The sequence below is a fragment of the Pezoporus wallicus genome, unplaced genomic scaffold (genome assembly GCF_028554395.1).
Source record: "Pezoporus wallicus isolate ANWC-B61680 ecotype Strahan unplaced genomic scaffold, APGP_CSIRO_Pwel_v1 contig_7819, whole genome shotgun sequence".
Taxonomy (NCBI): domain Eukaryota; kingdom Metazoa; phylum Chordata; class Aves; order Psittaciformes; family Psittacidae; genus Pezoporus; species Pezoporus wallicus.
This window is the reverse complement of record NW_026642241.1, coordinates 306,092-329,877: the sequence shown is the minus strand read 5'-3', so window position 1 is coordinate 329,877 and position 23,786 is coordinate 306,092. Positions and strand designations below refer to the sequence as shown.

Below are 23,786 nucleotides of genomic sequence, written 5' to 3'. Positions count from 1 at the left end.
GCCAAAAAGACCTGGAGGGTGCTCCTGGTGGTCCAGAAATGCTGGGTGAGGGTTTGGTCTCCTCACCAAAGGTCTTTGTTTAAAGATGAAGCTGTTTCTAATGCGTCAGTTTAACTCTGCTTCAGAAAGCAATGGGAAAAATACACTGGGTTTTCTGCAGAAAGTCAGATTGTTTTCTCAGCTGGTTTCACTACAAATTCCGACTGGGAAGAGGAAATCTGGGAAGCCGGCGCAGTGATGACGAGTAAGCAAGTAGGTGACAGCTTCCCTTCTGATGTGGTGGACAGAAGCCCTGCTGCAGTTTGCCTCCAGCAGCCTCGGTTAAACACTCATCCCCTTGGGAAGGGCAGGGATGGTTCTGCAATGTGTGGCTTCCTTGGGAATGGCAGGGATGGTTGTGGCATTGCCCAGCATGGAGAGAGATGGGACAGGCTTAGGGGAAGGTGGCAGTGAGAGATGTTGCACATAGATACCCAGAGTGGGTTACTGTATTGCTGGTGTTACAGGGCTTCCTGTGAGTGTGGTTTGTTGGTACCATAATGCCTGATGGGTTCTGGAAAGGGAAGGGTGTCTCCGTGGGTGTGCTAGGTTCTTGGCTGTATGTCTTTTATATATATATATATGTATCTTGATATATTCTGATAGATGCTACAATGAAGAGGCTTTAGGGACCACAGCTTGGGGAGGAGGGCACGCCCCCGGCTTTCACCAGAGGGCTTTAGGGTTTGTAAACATCTTCAACCAACCGTTTGGCCTAAAACCGCAGAAACTAGGTTCAAAAGCACAGCGCACTGTAGGTGCGAAGCATCCGCAGTGCATTCCCAGGCTCCCGTGCCGTTGGGAGCTTGGGAAACTCTCGCCTCCCCCAGCTGGGAGGTGGAAGTGCAGTGTAATGGGGCTGGCCCCTAAAACCTTCCTCTGGTTTCCCTTTCTGAGTGTGAGGCTTGCGCAGCGCTTGGTTTCATCAGGAGGGAAACCAGCTCATGCTCTGTTAGTGCAGGTTTGGGGAGTGCTGAGCACGCCTCATCCTTCCAGAGGGCAGAATGCTGCTGGATGCTGCAGCAGCCGAAGCATAGAAGCAGCACTTCCCACATGCTGTGAGAAGGGCTTGGGCAGGAGATGCCCAGGGATGGCCTGTCCTCTGTGCCTGGATCGATGCTGTCCCCAGGGAGCATCCCTCACAGGGCAAGGAGCTGCCTGCCTCCTTTCCTTTGCAGGCAGGGCTCCGTGCTTGAGCTCCACATCCCACCCCAGAGATAGGGGACACGCCATGGTCCTCCTTAGCAGCCAAACCCCCCATCCCAAATGTATCCCTCAGTTAAGGCTCGTTTGGAGCCACGGGCTGCCTGGCAGTGCTTTGCCCAGCGCGGGTCCAGCTGCTGCCGTGATTGACGCAAAGCCAGTCTATAAATAAAGTCTTTCTCTCCTCTCATAAAGACTTCGCGGTTTAGTTTGCTTTCAAGGTCAAGATCAGACCTTTCTAAATAAACACATATCAAAGGATCATTAGCGGAGCAGCTCTGTTAAATTGAGATATTAACTTCTGTCAGCCGCGCGTTTCCTTTTTGTTCTGTAACTCACGACTGCGGCGGGTTTTTATTATTTTGGCCCTAGGCGGTAGCATCTGGCTTCTGTAGAGACTGTAAAAATTAAAAAGCAACACAAATCATTGCGAGTGAAAAGCAGTAAATTCAATGATAAGAATTTCAAATTAAAATGTTTCGGCGCTTTTATATTCCGCGAAACATGAAACGAATGAGTTGTGTGCCTGTTGCCATAAAGCTGCCGCTGCTAATAGTCATTGGGCTCTTTCCTCCCCACCCGCTCTCCCTTGTAATCGTTCTTGCCTGAGCAATCGCAGAGCGGCACAGTGGAGGAAGGTAATGGTGATGTTGATGACGATGGTGATGGTGATGGAGACCGTGGTGATGGGGATAGGGGCGAGGTGCCACCGATGGGATCAGGGGGAGCAAAGGACCCTCTGAAAGGGATGTGAGAATGGGATGCTCCCATCCCACTGCACACTAAGGGAGATGGAGAGGTTGAGCAGGGAGGGTGTGATAATTCAGTGGTCACTGGGGCACAGGACCGCATTGTCCCTCAGGCCCAGGTGGTCCCTGGAATAAAGTAGCCTGGCGGGAACAAGCCACCCATGCCAGCGATGCTCCTGAGATTGCTGCTTGTGCTTCTGGCATCCTCCACGTGCATCCCAAGCTGGTGATGGGCTGGGTGGGAAGCATCTTGTGCATCACTGCAGGAGCAGAAAGGAAGCATTTAGGTTTGGGCTTGAGTTTGTTTAAGCATTGGTAAAATAGCGAGTAGGTGCCAGGGGCAGGGGGCATGCCCGGCCCTCCTGTTGCAGCCAGGGCAGCCGCATCCAGCCTGGCCGCATCCAGCCTGGAGGAGAAGCAGCAGCATCCCCGGAGCAGGCAGCACTGGATGCTTTTTAAGAATTAATTTCCTGTAGTCGGCTGAAGTTGGGAAGAAAGCTGCCCTATCTCAGAGTAAATAATAATAATGAAACAAATGCCCTCTTGGGAGAAGTTGCCTTCCATAAAGATGTTAATTAGTGCAGAAGCTGAGCCACGGAGTCCAGAGGCAGCCTTTGAAACCAGGATGATTTGGTGACTGTGGCCCAAAACACACGTCTTGTTGTGGTTATCATCTGGTTTCCCTCTTTCCCCCCCCTTTCTACTTCACCATGAAGGTTGTTGGGGCGTTGGGCTCCAACCAAGCAGCTGGCACATAGCGGGTGCCCCCTCAGCACTAGAGCGGGGGGGGGGGGGGAATAAAGGGCTGCCTCTGCCATCCTGACATGACACCCTTAAAAACCCACACATTTGTGTGTGCAGGCACTGCTTATCCTACAGCAGCATCCCAGGAAGGGCTCCTTTGCACTGCCCTGTGGGTTTGCCCATGTGATGCCACCAAAAAATGCTTCTTTTGGTTTCATAATAATCCTGAAAACAGACACTGAAACTGGGTTAATCTTCTTACTCCAAGCAGCATGCATCCCCTGCCTTCCCAGGGCAAAACTCAGTGCTGATGCCATGGACCAGCCTCCTGGGATGCTGGTGATCACTGCTTCTACCTGTCCTTCATCACCCATCTTCCTCCTCGTCGTGGTGCCAGTGGGACATGCTCAGCAGCTCCAGAGAGCCCTCCATGCCGAGCTTTCCTGCAGGCAGGCTGGGAAGGGGGTTACCTGCAGCTCTCCAGCTGCAGTGACCGATAGTTTCTTCCTGCCCTAATGCTGCTTTCCATGCACGGCAGCAGCCTGCAGCCTCCCCTGCAGCTGCAGCCAGCAGCATCGTCCAGGAGGTGGAGGCTGGTAGGGAGCCCTTGACACGCTGACAAAAACACGTCTAACATCCCTGAAATCTCATCTCAGGGAGCAAACAGCCCTTGGGTCCTGCTCTGTGTGGCCAGGATGCTTTGGAGCTCTCAGCCTCAGCCCCAGCAGATATTTTGGTGCACTTCTGTGGCGTGAGCATCATGTAAGAGGTTACATTAACTATGAAGGTGGAAGGAGGAGCATGTCTTGTCAGAGACCTGAATTTGCAGGGTTTGAGGGTTTTATGGTGGGTGAAAGGGGCAGTGATGGGCTCTGTCGGCATCCCTCAATGCCTGCACCCTTGTGCCTGCTGTACCATGGAGCCCTCCTGATGTGCACCTCCGCAGCCTTTGATTCCAGGTTTCTAATCCTATTGATTATTGCTGCAGTGGATGGACACATCTGCCTCATTTTTGAGTCTCATAGTATGCTCTGAGGAACGACAGGGAAAAGATGGCAGCATTGAGAGGAGGATTCGGGGAGGAGCACTTGGCTTTGCACATCCCAGCCGTGCCTGGAGACCGCCAGAACCGTGCTGGGCTCAGCAGAGGGTGCTTCAGTGGCACCGGTCCCCTTGGTCCCCTCCTTGCCACCGGAGCATTGCCAGGGGTCTGGGGACTGGCAGGGAGCTGGGAGGATGGCGCACGCGTGTGTGCACACGCACAGGGGGAAGAACTTGAAGTCAAATGTCTGAAAGTCAGATCCCTTTTTAGTATGAATTTGCTGTATCTCATTCTGAGCACTAATTCCAATTTAATTGCAAGTGGCCTGAAGCCTCTTCAATAGGAGTAACAAATGGTTTGATTTTGTAAACTTCATCAGACTGCATTTTAAATGCGACACACTAGCCCGGCTCGAATGCCAATGAAGCACTGAAGTAGCTCTCTGTTTACTAATTATCCGTTTTTACTTCAAGCCACGCTGGCTGGCTTGTCTGATTAAATCGGATTTGTGGGATAGAGAACAGCTAGCAGAGTTTTCTCTATAGTAAACGAGATTGAAACTATGGGCCGCCTGGCTGCACACTGTAAATTATATTTCCTTTTAAAGGGGACGTGTCGCCTTTCTCCTGCCGGCGCACCTCCCGCATCCTAAACTGGGCTCCTCGCCGGCGCAGGAGGGAGCCCACCCTAACCTGTCCCCACACAGGGGTTTGCTCTAATCCCTCCTCCCGTGGAGGCAGCGGCCTCCGTGCCTTGGTGCCGGCAGCATCCCCGCTATGGCTTGGACAGGGGCGGAAGCGCTTCTGGCTGTCACGCCTTGCGTCTCGCTCATCTTTACATCTCACAGTTGTGCTCCTTTGGGATGAAGCCGCTGGAGGACGGGGATACGCAACTCCATCCTTGCAGCTGTAGGGTCCTTCCTCCCTCCTGCGCTCATCCATCCCCTAAAAAACACATTTCAGACCACCTGCTATTTAAAACTGCCATGAGATGCCCAACTGGCATCCAAACCCAACCTGCTCTGGCTTCCGCCTCCAAAGCTGGCGGCAGCGCCAAGAGCCGCCCCGTTAATAGGTCATGGCTGGTGGTGACTGGCGCCAGGTCTGCCAGAGATACACGGCACCGGGGGAGATGGGCGAAGGTGGCTGCCGAGCGCAGCGTGCCAGGGCCGCGTTGCACCTCCCCGGTTGCTAAGACCGGTTTGTGAGCTCGACCTGCGCCACCCCCCCCTCGGTGCCTATCCTTGTGCCTGGGGGCTTTTTATATTTTAATTTGCTTTTGAACGTCCTGCAAAATTAATGGCGCGCTCGGGGCCATTGTGCGCTGTACAGTAGAGGGAAGGGCCAGCAGCGCCCGCCGGGAGCCGGCGCGTTTCCCAGGGAATGAATTGCTCGCCCGCCTTCACCCCTTTTAATTGTTGACAGTAAAAAGCGTTTAAATGCCGCTTAATTTGTAATCATCTTCCCGCAAAAAGGGGAGAAACCATTAAAACGTCAGGGAAATGAATAAATCCGTCTCTCACTGGTTTGGGGCGGCGGCATTCCTTTATCGGGGGTGATTTTTCTTCCAATGGCTGAGGCTGGCTCGGGATGCACTTGGGGTGGGAGCAGAGGGATGCGCTGCGGCTCGGACACCGGGCGAGTCCCCATGTTGCCCGCTGCGGCTTTCCTTGTGGCAAGCACACCCTCGCGCGAGCTTACCCATCTTTTCCCACCTCCCATCCGCTCTCCAAAGGAACAGGGACACGGATGCACAGCCATCCTCCATACTGGGCTGGCACCAGCCTTCACACCCTGTGGAAGCTCTGCTCTTGGAGGGTGGTTGGCACAGGGTGCCCTGTGAGCTGTGCTGGTGGAAGTGGACCTCCCCATTCAGGGTGTTGCTTTATTTACTAATTCATCACCTAAAAACCAAACACATACAATTCCGAAGTGCCTTTTGCAGGTTGTGGTGAGCAGCACCGCTGGGGGACACCCAGCCCCGGGGACACCAGCACCGTCCCCATGGACCGGTGGGTGCATCTCCCATGCATGCACGAGGCAGCTCATCCCCATTGCCGTGGCTGCCGGAGTCGGAACGTTCTTCTTTCAAGCGGGGGCCAATTAGTTTCACAAATGAGGGCCCTACGGTGCCAGGGAGGATTTGTTACGGCCCCGCGCGCCGGCCGGCGGCATTGTCCTGCCCTCCGCCCCCACGGGAGCCCATTGTCCCCGGCCCCAGCGGGGGCTGCTGCCAGCAGATTTATCGGGGCCGGCGTCCCGCCGGCCGGGGCCTCCGCTCCGCAGCTGGCCACAGCGCTAGGGCTCAGCCCCGGGGACCTTTGACCCGTCCTGCTGTCACCGCCGGGGCCGCCGAGGGCTGCGGGGCCGCATACCTCTTGGGATTTGCTCCGCACGGCCCGCTAACCGCTGCCGCCTCCTTCTTTATTGTTTTGATATGTTTTTTGTCTCAGGAGCGTTTTGTCCGCAGCTGCGTGGGGGGCACGGAGCCCGCTCCCCCCTGGAATAAATCCCTGCGGAGGCAGAAAGGCAGCTCCCGTGCGGGGCTGCCTCTTGCTGCTTTTATTCTTGTTTCACTGGCGGTTTTGCAGATTTTGAGGCGTTTCTGGGCAGCCTCAACAGGGCTGGGGCTGAGCATCCCTCCGCAGCTCCTGCATCTCTGGAGCCACAGTGTGCCACCGCCCCATGGCGGGTGACAGCACGATGCCAGCACACATGGACATGTCTCCTTGCTGGCTGGTCTCATGCCAGAGGAGTGGAGCTGGCCAGGAGGATGCTGCCAGCGCATCCTTAGCCAGCACCTGCCTGCATGCCAGGGAGGACTGCGGCACTGGCACCGCTGCGGCAGGTGCCCACTGCTTCAGGTGCGGTGGCACCAGTGGGGTCCCCAGGGCTAGTATTAGCAGTGTGGTAAGCAGCTCCCCCGCCCTGCTGTTCCTAAAGGCATTGCAGATCCGTTGGTTACCGTGAACATCTTGCTGCTGCTAATGAATTGCTAATACAATTTTCTAGATAATTTTATTTCCATAGTCCTCACATTTTAATGTCTCCAAAAAGCTCGCGTTTATTTGCTTAATCTCCCTGCGTAATACAGTTTGCACTGACACACGGGTTCTGAACAATCAGCTATGCATAAACGAAAACAAATAGTTTAATAACACAAGGGTCTGATATTTTTATAGGTGGTGTATAAGGATCTGGGTTGAGGTGGTTTTCCCTGCTTTTGCTGTTGTTTTGTTGCAGCCTCTTTTATACCCATGGCTGGTCACATGGAGCTCGTGTTTGTGCTGGGGCTCAGGATTGCAGGCGATGCATCCAGCCCCTGCTCTCTGACTGGTTTTTAGGGTGATTCTTGGGTTCCCTTTTCCCCTGGGCGTTACAAGGTCTGAGCTCTGCAGCTCTCACAGGTGCATGGGGAGGTGGTGATTGACCAACAGCTGCCGTGCATTGGGGCATCTCAGGGCTGGGGCCTCTAGCTTCCTCCAAGGCAATAAAAGCCCCTTCCCTTCCACTGGTGCTTCCTTTCTAGGGCCAGCAGCAGCCAGGTTGGTGTGGCCACAGCCCTCAAAGACACAGCCGGAGCCCCACAGCTCTTGGGGTCCCCGCTGCTGCCAGAGCATCCCTGTTGCCAGTGCATGCAGGGTCCCGAGGTGGGGCAGTGGTGCCAGCAGTGCCTAAGCCGGCTCTCTCTCCCTCTCCCGCAGGTACAGACATGGCTGTTTTCTGCCTGCTGTGTGGCAAGCGGTTCCAGACGCAGAGCGCCCTGCAGCAGCACATGGAGGTGCACGCCGGGGTGCGCAGCTACATCTGCAGCGAGTGCAACCGCACCTTCCCCAGCCACACCGCGCTCAAGAGGCATCTCCGGTCGCACACAGGTACGGCACTGGGCAGCTCTGCCCCAGGCGTGCGGAGAAAAAAGGGAAAGAAAGGTGCAACTGTCCTCAGCGTGTGAGGGAACAGCGGTTGAGGCTGTTTGGAGTTAAAAGTGGAAAACAAGCAGCATGTGAGAAGTAGATCAGGTATGAGGCGGCATGTGACCTTCTTAGGGGCTGCACGATCACACCCGCTCATCGGCTTATGAGTGGTAGATGCACATAATCAGCCAGGGCTCGGCCCTAATGGGATTAGGGTGACCTGCACAACGTGGAGCTGGTGCTCTGGGGCACTGCCCAGTGCTGTGCAGCTCTGCTGTGCACTGCAGCCAACACCACAGCTTTCAGTAGCATTCCTCACCCATCCAACATCAGTTGGAGGCTCGTGCACCCTCCTCATCTGCGCTGTTGTTGCTGGCAGGGTGCAGAATGGGTGCCAGGTCAGGATGCCTCCTCTTTTTTCTCCTGTTAACAGCATGCACATACAGCCTCAAAAGGGGACATGGAAGTGGCTGCTGGGGATGTGCAGGCAACATCACAGGAGGGTCGCTGCATCTGGGCTGTGGCCAGCAGCTGCCAGACCCACACGTGGGCTTGGGCTTGGGGTCCTGGCGTGGGGAATGGGAATCATGTGCCGATGATAAGCACGTTAATGCCGAGTGGTGGAGCTATTTATAGCCGGTAATCCGGTGACCTGGGCTGCGGGTCAGGCCATGCGTGTCCCACCGCAACCTCTGCTGCTTCAGCAGCTCCTGGCTGTGAAAAAACCACCAGGATCTTCAGTGCTTCGGGGGTGTTTAAGTATGCTGAGTGGCTTCATCCCACCCAGATGCAGGATGCTCGTGCTCCTCCTGGGGCTGGAGCACTCTCTGGCTCCCATTTACATGGAGTCTCCTAAAAATGGAGCACATGGATGTGCTGCCTGCCTCAGGCTGCAACATCTTTGAGTATAGGATCAAAACCCAAGGTGATCATTTGGCACTGGGCACAGGGAGGTGAAATACAGCAGCCAACAGGCACCGCCTGCCTCGCCTTTGGAAGGGGGTCCAAAAGGCACCCCTAGCATCCTCCTCCTCCTCCTGCAGTGCCCAGCCAGGGCTGCAGGACTTTGCTGCGGCACATGGGGAGAGAGTAAAATATCATTTTAAAGAGGAAGCGAAAGCGCAGGCATGTGAGTATATAACGAGAAGGACAATTTATGCCCAGGCACGAGTGCAGTTTGACACGGGGATAATGAAAAAACGTAGGTCATTGTGGATGACTTAAGCCTTCACAGCTGAAGAAAATGTATGAAATGCGGGGAACATTACACGCTTGGCAGCTCTGCACATCTGCAGCAGGACAAGTGAAATACAGTTCGCCATTCTTTACCATAAACTGTGCTTGTAGGGTATGCGGCACAGAGAAATTGTAATTACAGTGACAAGACAAATCAGTAATATTTAAATATTCATGAACAAAGTCTCGGACGATCAATCTATCTTTATTGTCCTTGCCTTCGCGGCTGTAATAAATAAGTAGCTGGAGCCCTCACCTTTCCTTCAAATCATTCTGCCTTCGGTGCCGAACCAGAGTTCATTTATCAGCCACCCAGTCTGGAGCACAGGAGACGCCCAGGGCCGGGTCTGTGCCAGGTGGAAAGGCTGGGAATTGGCGGTGGGGTGGTCGCAGTGCCTCCTGTACACCTGCCCCTGCTGTGGACCCCAGCATGAGGATGCAGGGGCCGGGGTGCCGTGCTGGGGTGGCTGGGACACCCCCGGGGTGGTGGCGGTGGGTGCCAGGGTATTTTCATGCTTGCGAGCTGGCTGGGGCTCTGACCCCCACCCCCACCCCCCCCCCCGTGCTTGCAGGCGACCACCCCTACGAGTGTGAGTTCTGCGGCAGCTGCTTCCGGGACGAGAGCACGCTGAAGGGCCACAAGCGCATCCACACCGGCGAGAAGCCCTACGAGTGCAACGGCTGCGGCAAGAAGTTCAGCCTCAAGCACCAGCTGGAGACCCACTACCGGGTCCACACAGGTACGAGCCACGGGGGCTCTGCGGTGAGGCTGGCAGTGCTGGGCTGGCCCCTGGTGCCGGACCGGTCCCCTGGCAGAGATGCCGGCAGCATGGACCAGGGAGGCGGTGGGCGGGGGTAACAACTCATCGGATGTGCGGCGCGTAGCTGTTGTAAATAGAGGATCAATAGTCAGATCGGTTTTGCTGTTCATTACCCGGCTATTGGCTGTCGAAACCGGGCAGTTAATTACAGCCCGGAGGCCGTGGGCCCCTGCTGACGCCCCATCTCCCACAGGCGAGAAGCCCTTCGAGTGCAAGCTGTGCCACCAGCGCTCCCGGGACTACTCGGCCATGATCAAACACCTTCGGACCCACAACGGCGCTTCCCCCTACCAGTGCACCATTTGCCTGGAATACTGCCCCAGCCTCTCCGCCATGCAGAAGCACATGAAGGGCCACAAGCCGGAGGAGATCCCCACCGACTGGCGGATAGAGAAGACCTATCTCTACCTCTGCTACGTCTGAGGGAGGAGGCAGCGGGGCCAAGTGGCAGAGGACTGGGCAAAAAAAAACAACACCAAACCCGCAGCGTCCACGGCCTTGTTTTGTTTTCGGTTCTCGTTCATTGCTTCTCTCCAGGAGGATCCCGCGGCTCGCGCCGGGGCACAGGGACGCACCGGCCCCTTCCCGGCCCCATCCGCGCCCCCTCCCCAGCTGCTCGTGCACCTGCTGCCCCTGCCCCCTCGCTATGGGGTGGCCCTCGCCCCTCGCAGCCCCCTGGGAACTTGCTCCCCAGCCAGCCCCTCCATCACCACTGTTGCCAGCCATTGGTGCTGCCAGGAAGACCGTGTGGAATGATGCACTTCCACAGAAGCGTGCATATGGCCGGTGCTTTAGGAAGGCTTCAATTTCTGGTGTCCACTGTCACCACATAGACCCCACTGTGAATGCCCCGCAGAGGACCCGAGCTCACGTGTGGGTCTTGGACTCCATTTTGGGATGGCTCCCATGCTGCCAGGCTGCAGCATCACAGGTGGGAGAGTGCCAGCATCAGGCGAGCTGTGAGTGCACTGGTGAGAGCATCCCGGGGATCCCGGCCGTGGGAGGGTGTTTGGGGCAGGGAGCCCGTTGCCACCCTCCCCTGACCAAAGACCTCTCTATGCATTTCCCCTTCTCGGGGGGTGAGGGCAAAGCGCCTGTGGGGGAATGCAGCTGGTTTGGTGATGCGCAGTCAGTGGCACCGTGGGTGCTGCTAGTCCACAGCACCGCACCCAACAGGAGGATCCTCTTTCTCCTGCTCACTGGGGCGCTGGGGGTGCCGAGTGTGGGGTTTTGCCCTGGCTCAGCTGCAGGAGCCGCAGGCAAGGGGCGCCCGGCGGCTTTGCTCGCCGCTGCTTTTGCTTTTTGTTGGGTTTCGTTGACCTTTCTTTTTGGAATGTTTCTGCATTTAGCACATTTTACTTGAAATTACCTCGTTTTTTTGTGACCTCATGAGCTTTTATTGATTTGGGGGGACGGGGGAAGGCGTGGCTGGGAAGGCGCGTGCCTCCCGTTGTGCATTATCCTTACCAAAACTGGTATTTTTTGCCCAGCCCCATGGGGCTGGGGGTGTCGGTTCTGAAGCTACCTCTTGCGTTGGTTTTTGTTGTGTTGCTCCTTGGCGGTCACGGGCTCCACGGGCTCTGTCCCGTGGGGCGCTGGTGGCCGTGACTTTGGGTTTGGGTTTTTTTGTCATTTTGCTGCGTTTGGGTGAAAAGGTGGGAGGGAGAGTCAGGGCGAGTGGGACGGCACACAGATGCGCTCCAGACGGGTGCCAATGGCCCCTCTCGGTTTGGGGTGCCAGTCCCGCCTCTCCTGATGCTGAACAGGGATGCGGCTGCGGGAGCAGCACCCTCCCTCGCACCCCAGCCCAGCCTTGCACGCGTGTGTGCCTCCGTGTGCGGGTCCTTTGCTGCTTGGCGTGGGGTGGACGCCGCTGTTGTACAATCCGGGATGTGACTGTGGAGAACGGCTTGTTGAATTGTTGTGCCTAAGAAAAAAATGAAAAAAAAAAAAAGAAAAAAATATAGAAAACTATAGACAGACCCCCCAGTTCTTTGACACGGGAAGTTGCTGCAATCCCTGGCGCGTGCGCAGTTGCTCCCTGCGGTGCCGCGGGTGCCACGGTGCCGCAGAGCACGTGGCCGAGCTCATGTGGCTTTTTTGCTTTAACCTCCCCTCCCATCCTGCTGCCCCGCTCCCTTCCTCCATCCCACCCTCTGTGCCCTCGTGCCGCAGCCTCCCAGCTGCAATGGTGTTGGGCTCGGCGTCGGAGCGGTGCCACCGCCCCCGTATATATATAGAAGTCTATATATGTGTATCATAGCAGTGAGGACCAAGCGCCCTGCAGGGCCCCGCAGCCCCGGGCTCCCTCTCCCCTGGCTTGTTGTCGGTGTCGTGAGCGCCCGCCCGTCCCGTTGCTCTGTGTTGCCGCTCGCTCGTGGTCCGGGTCTGTCGCTGTCCTCGTTCCGTCTACCTCAGCACCTCTCTGAGCCCGGGCGCAGAAGGTGCCCCAGTTCCCCGTGGGTTTTCTCAGAGTATCTATCTATTGGCTCCTATTTTTTGTACGACTTGGGCCCCCTCCCCGTGCCGTTCGCTCCCGTGCGGTTCTGCTTGCGAGTCCTCTCTGTCCTCTAGCCACAGATGCCGTTAGCTAAAAGTTTCCTGAAAAAATAAAGAAAAAGAAAAAAAGAACAAAAAAAATATAAAATGAATAAAAACCGTTGTGGTGTCTCCTAGTTGCAGCTCTCCGCATCTGCCTTCGTCCTGTGTAGATTCAGATGCATTTCTTTGTAAGACTTCAGTGTTTCTGACAGAGGAATAAAAAAAAAAAAAAAAAAGGAAGAAGAAGAATAATATACTGCTGCAGGTTTTTTTCTCTCCATGTGTCACTAAGTGAAGTTCGTGCCTTCTATAGCAAAGAGAATATTTTTTACATCCTACTAACGGTAGATTTTTTTGTAGTGAACATTTTTTGTATTTTTATTTATAAGTCTCATAAGGAAAATAGCAATGTTCAGTTGTATACCTTGAATCTGCAGTTAGAAAACAAAAAACAACCAATAAAGTTAATTCCGTTGTCTCGGCCTGATGTCTCCTGTTCCTGTGCCTGCGCGAGGAGGAAGAGGAAGGAAGCATCCCATCAGCGTGGGGCGAGCTGCAGGGGGACCACAGTGGTGAGTTTGAGGGTGCTGGGGCTGTGCAGGGGGGTCCCATCCCTAGACCAACCCCGATGGGCGGGGCATGCTGACCTCCCTGCGAATGGGGAGCAGTCCTGCACCCATGTCCTGGGATGTGCAGCTTCCCATCCTGCAGCGCTGCCCACGCTGCTGCCTGCCTGCCTGCGCAGCTCACCAGGGAGCTGAGCAAGTTTGCCTCAATGAAAGTGAACTCGTTCATTTAAACCTGACTGCAGAGTAGTCTGGCCCCCTGCTGCGTTAATTATCCTGTAGTTCTCAACTGATTGCTGTACACTAAGCTTAAGCCCTCCTTTATTTATTTACTGACTACATTAACAGCAGCGCCTGCTCTCCTTTTGTGCTGCAGCAAACTGTACGGCACAGCATGGATCGCCGTGGTGGGGCCAGGTGGGTGCTGCTGGTGTCACTCGCCCATGCCTAAGCCTGATGGGTGCTGCCTGTACCCCACGGGTGCTGCCCACCACCACCTGCCTGTGCATGACGATGCAGTTAAACATTCATTACGGCACAGCTGGTGTCACTGCAGGCAAAGCATCACTTCATTTTTCCCAGGGATGGATGAGGTGTGCCAGGCTGGTGTTGGGCCCAAGCTCATCCCATGCCCTAGGGCTTCCCAGCAGGTTTGAGGTCTATGTGCTCACCCTGGCTCCTGGTGCTGGTCCCTGCCTCCCAAGAGCTCCCCCAGCAATGCTCTTGAGGTGAGGCTTTGGGCAAAGGGGAGAGACCGTTGGGCCAGGTTCAGGCAAGCAGAGGTGGTGCCACAGCAGCACCCTAGGAGAAGGGACTGGAGCCTGGCTCCGGCGCTCAGCCTGGCACGGAGGCAGTGGTATAATAACGGGGAAATCGTCGCAGGACCGGGCCTTTGTCTGCACACTCGCGCAGCAGCTGGGAGCGATTATGCTGCAACAATGTTCTGTTCCATCAACATTATGTCCTCATTAAACCTTTATTAGGAGATTAGATTCAGATTTATTGATTGATTTTTTTTTTTAAAGAGGAAAATCCAGGCTCCACTCAGAGAGATGCCTAGAACTTTTTCCCGCATGCAGCACTTCCCAAAGCAGCAAGAGGGTAAAGGGAGAGCCTGGATCTTTCCTCCAGCATGGGTAAGCTGCTCTTACAGGGGGTAGGACCATGGAGCTGCACAACGGGGTTAGGTTGGATGCAGGATGGATTCCTAGTGCAGAGAAGGATGTGGACCAAGCCCCCACCAACGTGGTCCGTGGGATGCGATGGCAGAGGTGGGCATCTCACGGGGGGTCCCCATGGGCAGGAGCAGGCTAGTGAGGCTGGCTTGGGGGTCCTGTCACCCCACGTCCTCCCAGAACATGAGGGCTGGGTGGCATCACCTGCCTGGGTCAATGGGCCCATTGGATTTGTCTGTTGGAGCGTTTGATGTTACATGAAGGCGGCTCATTCCAGAGGGTGTTAATTGCCCACTGCAGTGATCAGGTCTGTAGCACCATCGATCTCGGCAGGATCAATGGGCTGATTTAGTGTCTCGTGAACTCTTTAACTGGACACCTCATCAATAGGCAGCCACTTACAGACCATCAGCACATTAGCGCAGGCCGGCGCTGGCAGGAGCCTGCTGCGCCCGTCCTCAGCCCCCCGTCACTCAGTGGGAAGTTTTCCTGCAGGTGACAGCTCCAGGACACTGCACGGGGCCCTTGCTCTGGGGCCAGTGGGATTCAGGGTGGATGTAGGAGAGCCGGCCACTGTCAGTCCACCTCCACTCCACCACCACCAGACCAGCTGTATGCAGTGATGCTCCCAGAGCCCAGGATGGGCTCTCCCCTTATCTCCAGCACTTCTGAGGATGGTGCCCATGCTCAGGTATGTTACCGGCGTGAGGAACGAGCTGTACTTTTACAGTCTCTCGGGCAAGCACTTGGGGCTGGGGACCACACCATCAGTGTTTCTTGCCACAACACTCCCATCTCTGGGAATGGTAACTGCATTGAGCAGCTCTGCTCCTTGTAGTTTCGGCTCAACTCCCTGCTCTGGGATGCAGCCAGCAGTTCCTTTATCTCCTCTTAGCCACATCCCCTGGCAGGGATGGAGAGTGGGAGCTGGGGAGGGGGGCACTATCAATAGCAGTCGGTGGCCTTTCAGGTCTCTTCCAGCACCACGTGTCCAGAGAGCCAGTCCTGCTTGCACCCCGGTTAATTTGCTGTTGGCTGGCACTGCTGCTCTGCCAGCTTACTGTATGCAGGGCAAGAGCACGATGGGCATCTGCTGGGCGGCTGTGCCCAGGGACTACGTAGCAGGAACAAAGACCTGCCGGGAGCCCCACGAGCAGGCGGAAGGAAGGGAGCACATGCATGGGGCTCCCGGTGCTCCGGGCACAGAGGTGGGGGGTTCCCCGGGACAGCTGGGGCGAGGGGCAAGGAGCCTCCGGGGCGAGGGACGGGACCCCCGAGCAGGCGCAGCCCAGACCAGGGGCGGCGGGGCCGCTGTCCACGGTGCTGAAGCGGTGGCTGCAGTCGCGCCGGGTTGGGGCGGGAGGAGGGGGAGGCATTTTGCAAGGCTTGTGCAGAGGTCATGGGTGCCTGGGGGCTCTCCTCAGCTCTGCCTTCCTGCTCAAGTGCTGCTGCTCCGGAGCTGGGGGAAGGCGGTGGATGCACCAGCCTGTGTCAGCAAACGCCAACGAGTCCCAGAGCTGCGGAGCAGGTGCTGGAGCAGGGCAGCTTGCGGGGTCCCCACCTTCCCTGCCCCGAAAGGCAGGCACCTCTTAGGCATCCCTCCACACCGACCAGAGGGTACCCAGTGTGATGGTGTAAGCCAGGACGGCCACCAAGTAGGCCCGGAAGAGCAGGACATCCAACACGTAGCCCACTTGCAGCCACTCACGGGCGACGTCGCGGAACTCCTCGCGTTTCTCCAGGAACTGGCGGATGGCGGTGATCTCGCGCAGGACACCGTGCATCAGCAGGGAGCCATCTGCCTGGCTGGCAAAGGCCGGGGTGGGCCTCATGGCCCCCACCGCCTCACACTCCCGGGGGTCCTCACAGCCGTAGTGGTTCAGCTTGGCTGCAGGATCAACAGAGGCAAGGGAAAAAAAACTCTTTAGACGGAGAACTGTGATTCCTGTGGGTGATCTGGGCATCCGGATCACCGTGTAAACAGGGACTTCGTAGATGGGTAAGTAGGATCCGGTCCCCTTAGGATCCCATGGTCCCTATCTGCGCATCCCTTACCTGTGCTGTCATTGTTCTCCACCTGCCTGGAGATGTCTGAGCTCTGTGTCCTGGTCTGGCTGACATTCTTCCTGTCCCGGATGCAGAGCAGGACAGTGGCTCGTTCCAGCAGCAGGTGCTTCACCCACGCAGGGACGTGGGGCTGCATGTCTTGCTTGTGCACCAGGCGCACAATAAGGATGGTCTCCGTCAGGCTGATGACGAGCAGCGCCATGCACACCACAAAATAGATACCTGCAGAGATGTCAGTGAGGTGAGTGGTCTGCAAAAGCTCGTACACAGAGGGTGATACCCAGCAATCTCTCCCATTTTTCTAGGGGACCTGGGGTCTCTGTACCGGGCAGCAGCTCCTGCTGCTCCAAGCCCAGGGCTGTAGTGCCACCATACCTATTAATGGGGTGCCGACAGCAGTAGCCGGCAATGTGTCAGAAACGATGATGAGGAAAACTGAGTAGCCCAGCAGGAGGGTGATCTTGAAAGAGACCCTCTCTCCACTGTTGGGAGGTAGGTAGAAGCCCACAATGTCCATAACCATCAGGAAGATGCTGGGGAGCAGCAGGCTGACGGTGTAAAAGAGGGGGCGCCTCCGGATGACTACCTGCAGGACACAGGGACAGGAAAGGCTCAGCAAAGGGTGGAATCAAGGGCATGAGCTGGTGCAGCTCTCTGCCAAGGCAGGCTAGGGTCATGGGGTGCACTAAAGTGAGCCGTAGGAAGGGCTCAGCGCTGGGAACCTCCTGCCTGCAGGTAGGAGCACCTCAGCACAGGGCTGCTGGGTGATCAGGCAACAGGAACAGTGGCAAGACCCTTCCCTAGCACCCCATCCCCAGGAACCGTGACAACCAAAGACCCTTACGTAGAACTTCATCTCAGCATAGCTGTCGCTGCTCTTGACGCTGAACTCCTGGAATTGGGTGAGGACGTAGAGCAGCTCCCACTCGCCCTGGTTCATGAAGACGCTCCGGTCGAACTTGACCAGCTCCGCCTGCCGCCACAGCGAGAGGTTGATGTCGCGAACTGAGGGGCGGAGGAGAGGTGAGGACCAGGGTGCCCGGCCCCAAGCTCTTCCACGCTGGGCGCCTGCCCTCCCCGCAAGCATCCCTGGTCCGCTGGGGCCATCTAGAGGGACGAGCCGCCTTCTGCAGCCCAGCGGAGGGGAGCGAGGTCCTGCCCACCCCGAGCCCCGGCGTCCCGGCACTCACTGTGGTGCAGCCAGCTGGTGAAGGTGAGAGAGCAGTTCTGGACGTCGAAAGGGAAGTTGTAGATGTCCAGGCTGCAGGCGGTCATCACCTGGATGGGTTTGAGGTTCTGCACCTCCCCGTGGTGGTCAACGTAGACGTAGGGGACATGGGGGGACTTTCCGACGTCCACACTGCAGGACATAAGGGACAAACATGGGCTGGGGAGCACTGGGCAGGGATTCCAGCTGCCGAGCTGCGTTTGGGAGGGGAGCTGCCCAGGAGGAGGGGGTTTGTCCCCGGGAATGCTTTCTGGGCAACACTGGTGAAGGCATGCCTGCATGACATCACCTCTGGGCTGCCTGGGCTGCTGCCCTCTCCCAGCTCAAGGAGTGTCTGTGTCCTTGTCCCGACACTCTGGAGTTGGTTGGGAGCACCTTAAATCCCCACGGAATGGGCAGGATGCCGGCTGGCTTTGAGGGAAGGGCCGGCAGCTCTGCAGCTGCCCTCGCATTGTGCTGCCTTCACAAAGCCTTTCTGCAGCTATCTGGATCCCACCCCCGGCACGGCGGGTAATTACCAACAGTTGCGGTGAGCCAGCATTGGAAATGGCCCAAGTGCTGTTCCCCATCTGCAGCTTGCCCGGTGCAGGGAGGCTGCCAGCTCTGTGCCGTGAATACAAAGTGCCCGGCGGCACGTGCCCACAGTGGGCAAGGGGGCCCAGCCCCACACCGTGTCCCCTCTGGCCACACTCACAATTCGTTGATGAGGATATCGGGCACCCAGATGCCCTCCACAGGGAGGGAGATCTGCGTCAGGTTGTCGAAGCGTGCCGGGTCCCACCTGAGGAACTCGTCCGTCCAGTGCTGTGACAAGGGAGAAGGGGCTTGGAGGGTGAGGGCTCTGCCACCCCACTGGCACCCAAACCCTCCCAGCTGGTGCCCGGCCATAGGAACCAATCTTCAATGCCATCTGGGAGGGAGAAAAACCTCATCGTCCAGCTATTACCACCCAGCAGTGTGAAGCATGGAGCATGAAAGCCGTGCCTCGAGGTTCATGCCCTGCAGAGATCTTGTCATCCCTGGATGGCTCCCATCTTGCTGCACTCCAGCAGGCCTGCACACCTCTCCCGCGGGAAACCTGTGTTTGCAGGGGTGCCAGGCAAGGAAGGGTGAGTTTTCACAGTCTCATCTGCTCACCTGCCTGTACCAGATGTAGGTGGTCAGCACCTGGTTCTTCTCATCCTGCAGGAAGCAGAGGACATGGTGTTGGCACAGGTGTTATTGTCACTCCAGCAGATGAGCAGAGTGTCCCAGGAGGATGCTGCATACTGTGGTACCTTCCCTTGCTGTGGACACACAGAAGCTGCCCACCTCCAGGCAGCCCAGAAGCTGGGATGGGAGCAGAGGACTCACCACGCTGAGGATGGCGTAGACCATGAGGTCGATGGCCACGTTGGTGGTTGTTCGCCAGTCCCGCACGGGCCGGGTGCCCTTCTGGTAGTGGGTCAGCAGGTAGTGGGACAGCCGGCGCAGGGCAGGCTCCGTGGGCTCTGGCGTCCAGCCCTGCCGCCGCGTACCTGCCAGCAGAGGGAGGAAGGAGGGATGAAGGGATGAAGGCTGCTCACACTGGGGCAGTGTCTGCAGTCATCCTGGCCTGTGCTGTGACCATGGGATGCTGCTGGCTGCCATCCCAATCCCTCCCTGACCAGCTGGGCTTTTCCCATCAAAGTTCAATAGGAATCTCCTGATGGGAAACGTGCCTGCCAGACCCAGCACCTTCTACGAGTCTCTTCTGCTGTGCAGGCAATCAGCGCTATGACCTTCCCCCAGCCTTGGAGAGCAGAGCTGCCATCTTCCACCACCCTGGACAGACACCAGGACAGTGGCAGTGGGGACCACGCGGGACTTGCTGCCCCCGGGTATGTTTCCTACCACTCACTCCTTCCAGGGCATCCTTCTTTGCTCGGCGGGTGGTGGTTAGAGATGAACCAGGATGCTAAATTCATTTATTAGTGCCTTGGCGTTTGATTCCTGTGGAAACAATCCCTCAGCCCGTGCTGGCAGTGTTAATTGTGGAGCAAATTGCTCGTGGTGCCCGCGTCCTCACTGCAGGGCAGCCGGTGACGCCATGGCCGAGCCAGGGCAGCGAAGCTATGCTTGTGGCTTTGCTCTGCAGCACGGCCAGCCCCGGTGTCCAATTCCCACTTAATGAAAGGGACTAATTGGAATAGATCTGCGGGAACTTGGGAAAAGCTGTTGGAAGGAACTGCAATCTGTATTTCAAGCTAAATATCCCTAAGCCCACAGCAGCTTCAGCCCCTCTAGCCTGCACATGATCGGTAATGCCAGGGAGCCAGCCAGGCTCACGACCCTCGCCCAGGCAGGAGTGTGTGGATGGATGGAGCAGAGGGGGATGAAAGGCAGCAGTTAGGGTGAGGGGAGGAAAACAGGCGCTGCCGTCACTGCGGCTGTGGCCTTTCCTGCTGCAGCTGGTGGAGCTGGCCCGTGCCTGCGCTCCTCCTTATATCCGCAAGCTCCAGGTCTGGGTGCTCTGGCAGCAGGGAGATGGCTTTGCAGAGGGAGGAATGGGCTGCTCCGTGCATCTTCCACAGACACCCCGCAGGTCTGCATCCCTCCAGCATCACTAGGGCAAGAGCATCCCTGCTCCTCCTCTGCAGCTCTGTGGGAGAAGGTTCAGGAGAGGGGAGCGGTGCCCAGATAAGAGGGGCTGTCTGACCCAAGTTACAAATCACTGGAGACTTCCAGCTCCTTTGGTCCAGACCACCTCAATGATTTTCCTACTCTTTCCCAGGAAGGTTAAACAAGAAAATACTAGCGATAACTTGGGAGTGTTTAGGCAGTTGGTTTTGCACCATGCAGAGCTGAGATTACCAACTAGGCACAGCATCGCTTCTGCGGGCTGTCATCCCCAAAACCCAGCTCTGTGTTAGGAGGGATCAAACATCATGTTAGAGAAATCCCTGGATGGGGTGGAGGGCTCAGGCAGAGGGAGGCAGGCAGGACATCACCCTGTTTCTCACTCTGTCCTCAGAGCTGGGACTTTGCATGCTCCCAGAGCACCTCAAAGCCCCACTCCGATATCACCCTGTGCTACCCCAGCATGCAGCAGCTCCAGGCTTTTGCACCAGAGCTCTCCCACTCTTGGGCTCTCCCAGGTACGTTGCTTTTCGGCAGCATTGAGGTATCTAAAAGCATCCTTGGCATGCTGTACGGCACTGCTCAGGTTTGGAAAGGGGTTGCACCATGCCTCTTGGTGCCAGGAGCACCCCGTTCTCCCCAGCTGTCCATCCCCTTTGCCTTACCTTGGCTCTGCAGCGTCGAGGTGAGAGGCAGCAGGGCCAGAAGCAAGCCGAGAGCGGTGGGTGTCATGGCTCTGGTGCTGCGCTGGCTGCAGCCGCTGCCGCCAGCCTCCGCTGCAGCAGTGGCCCGAGCAGGATGCAGGCAGCACGCTCTCCGTGCTCGCTTGCCTCCCACCGTGGGGTTTTGAGAACGCCCAATTAATCTTGCAATCAGCCTCTCCCGATGCATCAAGTTTCAGGCTGGGAGGATGTGAGAGGAGCCCACCCCGCCGGCTCCCCTGGGGCTCCCCTAGCCCCTGCCCAGGTGCCTGGCTGCAGGAAAGCGGGTTTTGGAGTGCAGGCATCCTGTCTGCATGCAGCAGGAGTCAGGGGAGAGGATGCTGTCGGTGCAAGGAGGCACTCAACAGTTGGCATGTCAGAGATGGGGTCGTCCGTCCTGGGAGGTTACAGGAACATGTCACTGGGGGAGGGTTTCCATCAGCCAAGGGAATGGGGGGCTCCAAGGGTACCAGGCTTCCCACTGCACCCTGTGGCATCCCTCTGCCTGCCAGAGGAGCTTCTTCCTGATCCCCCTTTGTCCCATATGTTTGTGTAGTTGTGTCTGCCTTTGTGTGTGTTACAGCTGCCTGTGCCCCCACGAAGCTGCCAGCTCTGGAAGCGCTGGGGAAGCAGTGGGCAGAGCGTGGAGCCTGCGGCAGTGGCGTGGAGCAAATCGCATCAGATGCCAGTGTGGAGTCACTTAAACGAGATAAGAATTAGTGCGGGGCGCTGATGAACTCCCCCTCGGCTGCCAGCAGCGGTGTCAGGGAGAGAGCGAGAGCAGAGCCGGGGCTAATTTGATTTCTCGGCTCCGTTAGTGCTGGCAAGTCACCTCCCGGGGAGCGCAGGCAGCGCCGAGCTCTTTCCCCTTATTGAATCTGGGTAATGAAAATCACGGGCAGCGCCGCCACGGCGCTGGGGACCCTTCCCCGCTCTGCCCCCTGTGCCCCGGCCTCCTGCACCCACAACAGGCAGGATGCGGCCGAGGGGGCGAGGACCGCGCAAGCGGAGCCTCTGCTGCAGCATCATTAACTCTGGATTTTCTCCCCTGGGTATTAAGTCCTCATCTTAAAGAGATTTTAATGTAGTTCCTCTCAGTCCTCCTATTATCAGATATCTCATTAGTGTGATCTACTGTAGCTTCACCCTATGCAGAGGCTCTTTCGGGACTTTCTGTGGGATGGCTGATTCCAATCGGCAGCGCCCGGATCAGATTTACTTTCTGAAATGGCGTAATGGGATTTTATTAGCCCTGTAATCTGCTGCGTGGTAACTGCTTTTCTGGGAATCGAAGCGCCGGGCGTCTGGGGCTTCCCGAGGCTCAGCCCTGCATCCTGCTCCAGTGATGGTAAAGGCTGGGGACAGCACAGGATCCAGGCACAGGGTCCCTGCCATGAGAAGGGATAAGTGATGCTCAGAATCCCCCATCCACAATAAGACAAGAAACTCCCCATCACCCAAATCTGCCCTTCCTGGGAATGAAACCAAGCTGGAGGCTGCAGGGACCAGGGCAGGCGTGTGGCTGAGCTCTGTGCAGGATGGGTGCTGCAGTGGGACCAGGAGGGAGATCTCAGGAGAGGGGAGCAGGCTCCTCCATGCTGCCAGGACTCACCTTTCGGAGCGCATTTGGAGCGTCAAAAGCAATAAAGCATCACGGAGGAGCCCTGGCAGCGCGGCTGCCGCTGGCCCCAGCCCCATCACGCACCCGAGGCCTCCCATTAGGGAGCCTCACACTCCCCAAATTGCATGTCTGCTATGATTTAACACTGTGAGACATGAAATAAACACTGTGTGCAGGCAGGGCTGGCGGTGCCACCATGGGCGGGCTCAGAGCAGCCCCCTGCACCAGCGCTAGGAGATGCAGGACACTCCTGTGGTCCTGGTCCTCAGGGATGCTCAGGCTCACGGCATCCCCAGGGTGCTGCAGGGGTCCCTGGGGCCAGGGGGCACCCAGGGTCTTCCTTAGGTACCCATCTTGTGCAGCTGCAAGACCAAAATGTCAGGAGCAGGTACTCGGTGTAGTGCCTTTGCAGGTAAAAGGCTTCTCACCCCAATTCAGTGCTTGCCGAGGGGGGCTGGTGGTGACTCACACTACGATCAAAGGCAACAGAGCTTTATTTCAGATCCGCGGTGCTGGACCATGAGCACGGGGGCCAAGCACTGCTGGTCAGTGAGGTTTGTGGTGAGGAGGAGGACGATCCATCACCCATGGACCAGCCAAAAATCACCCTTGGCAGGTACTAAGCCTGTCCCCACCTCACCAGCAAAGGAGCCTGATGCCTTTAAATCCCTGAGTGAAGGGAGAGGAGCACTTTCTTTCCAGTCCTCTTCCCCATTAGACACCCTTCAGGTGTTAGCAATATTCTGCCACTGTTTCATTGTCCATTAAAGCCAGGTAATAATAAGCACATGAAGGAATTTGGAGCCAATTGCTGTTAATGAAGGAGATCCAGCTCATCCTGAGCAGGGCAGCAGCCATGCATCGCAGGCACGATGTCACCGGAGGTTAGGCAGGAATTGCCTTGCTGAGAGCAGATCCAGCCAGTGTTCAGTCTTGTGTGACTGTTCCTTTTCCTCTTACTTTTACAGGAGACGCATGCCAGAGGCTGGGAGAGGGAAGCTGGGCTCCAGCACTGCTGCAGCTGCACTGGCTGTGTGACACCTTCCCAAAGGTAGGATTGCAGCAGGGATTGTGCACACACCGGCTACTGCAGTGCAAAACCCTTGTGTCTGCCCCTCTCACCTCTCACCCCAGCTCTTCTGCTCTATTGTAGTTTTTAAGAGATGTTTCCCATCAGAAACCACACTGCTTCCAGGCTGGATGTGGGTAAAACCACGTTGGCCATTACAGCTGGGTATTTTTCCCTTCATTTTCCATGGAAAATGAGAAAGGTTTCAAGTGAATCAGAAAGGTTAATTTGGGGTGGCAAGACTGTTAGCTTTGGATGCAAAACAATTGAAAAGGTCTCGCAAAAAGCCTCCTTCCTCTCTTTTCCATTGGAGTCTGAGACAAGGGGGCACAAAATCACAAAATGGAATATAGAAGCCTTTAGAATTAGTTTTAAGTAGTGTTAGGTTTGATGGCTTTGTAACAGTAGCAATGGGAAATCACTGAGGTGCATGATACATAGAGAAAAATATAAATAGAGTATAGCTAGAGAAC

At 56.7% G+C, this 23,786-nt stretch overlaps 3 protein-coding genes across 5 annotated transcripts in view; 2 read left to right on the top strand and 1 right to left on the bottom strand.

The window, feature by feature from the left end:
- Positions 1–10,227, top strand: part of ZBTB16 (zinc finger and BTB domain containing 16) — a 68,463-nt gene extending 58,236 nt beyond the window's left edge. For all 3 annotated transcript variants that reach the window (XM_057428265.1, XM_057428267.1, XM_057428266.1), the window contains exons 5-7: positions 7,481–7,651; positions 9,499–9,666; positions 9,941–10,227. In XM_057428265.1, coding sequence (XP_057284248.1) covers positions 7,481–7,651; positions 9,499–9,666; positions 9,941–10,170 — 569 coding nt within the window. In that variant the 3' untranslated portion in view covers positions 10,171–10,227. The remainder of the gene's footprint in view (positions 1–7,480; positions 7,652–9,498; positions 9,667–9,940) is intronic.
- UBE4A (ubiquitination factor E4A) overlaps positions 1–23,786 on the top strand; it is a 130,506-nt gene that overhangs the window by 64,591 nt on the left and 42,129 nt on the right. The window lies entirely within an intron of this gene.
- On the bottom strand, positions 15,342–20,654 carry LOC130609371 (5-hydroxytryptamine receptor 3A-like). Its single transcript, XM_057428269.1, has 10 exons — positions 20,588–20,654; positions 18,971–18,973; positions 18,678–18,841; positions 18,462–18,506; positions 18,019–18,128; positions 17,287–17,456; positions 16,941–17,101; positions 16,472–16,682; positions 16,085–16,318; positions 15,342–15,917 (listed from the first exon to the last, which is right to left on the bottom strand). The coding sequence occupies exons 1-10, from the start codon at positions 20,652–20,654 to the stop codon at positions 15,619–15,621; spliced, it is 1,464 nt and encodes a 487-aa protein (XP_057284252.1). The 3' UTR covers positions 15,342–15,618.

Excerpts from the sequence above, each read along its gene's own strand:
- LOC130609371 (XM_057428269.1), bottom strand. The coding sequence starts at position 20,654 with ATGACACCCACCGCTCTCGGCTTGCTTCTGGCCCTGCTGCCTCTCACC. Across the intron at positions 16,683-16,940 it reads ATGCTGAGATGAAGTTCTAC|GTAGTCATCCGGAGGCGCCC; the intron begins GTAAGGGTCTTT and ends TGTGTCCTGCAG. Across the intron at positions 15,918-16,084 it reads GGAGAACAATGACAGCACAG|CCAAGCTGAACCACTACGGC; the intron begins GTAAGGGATGCG and ends TTGATCCTGCAG.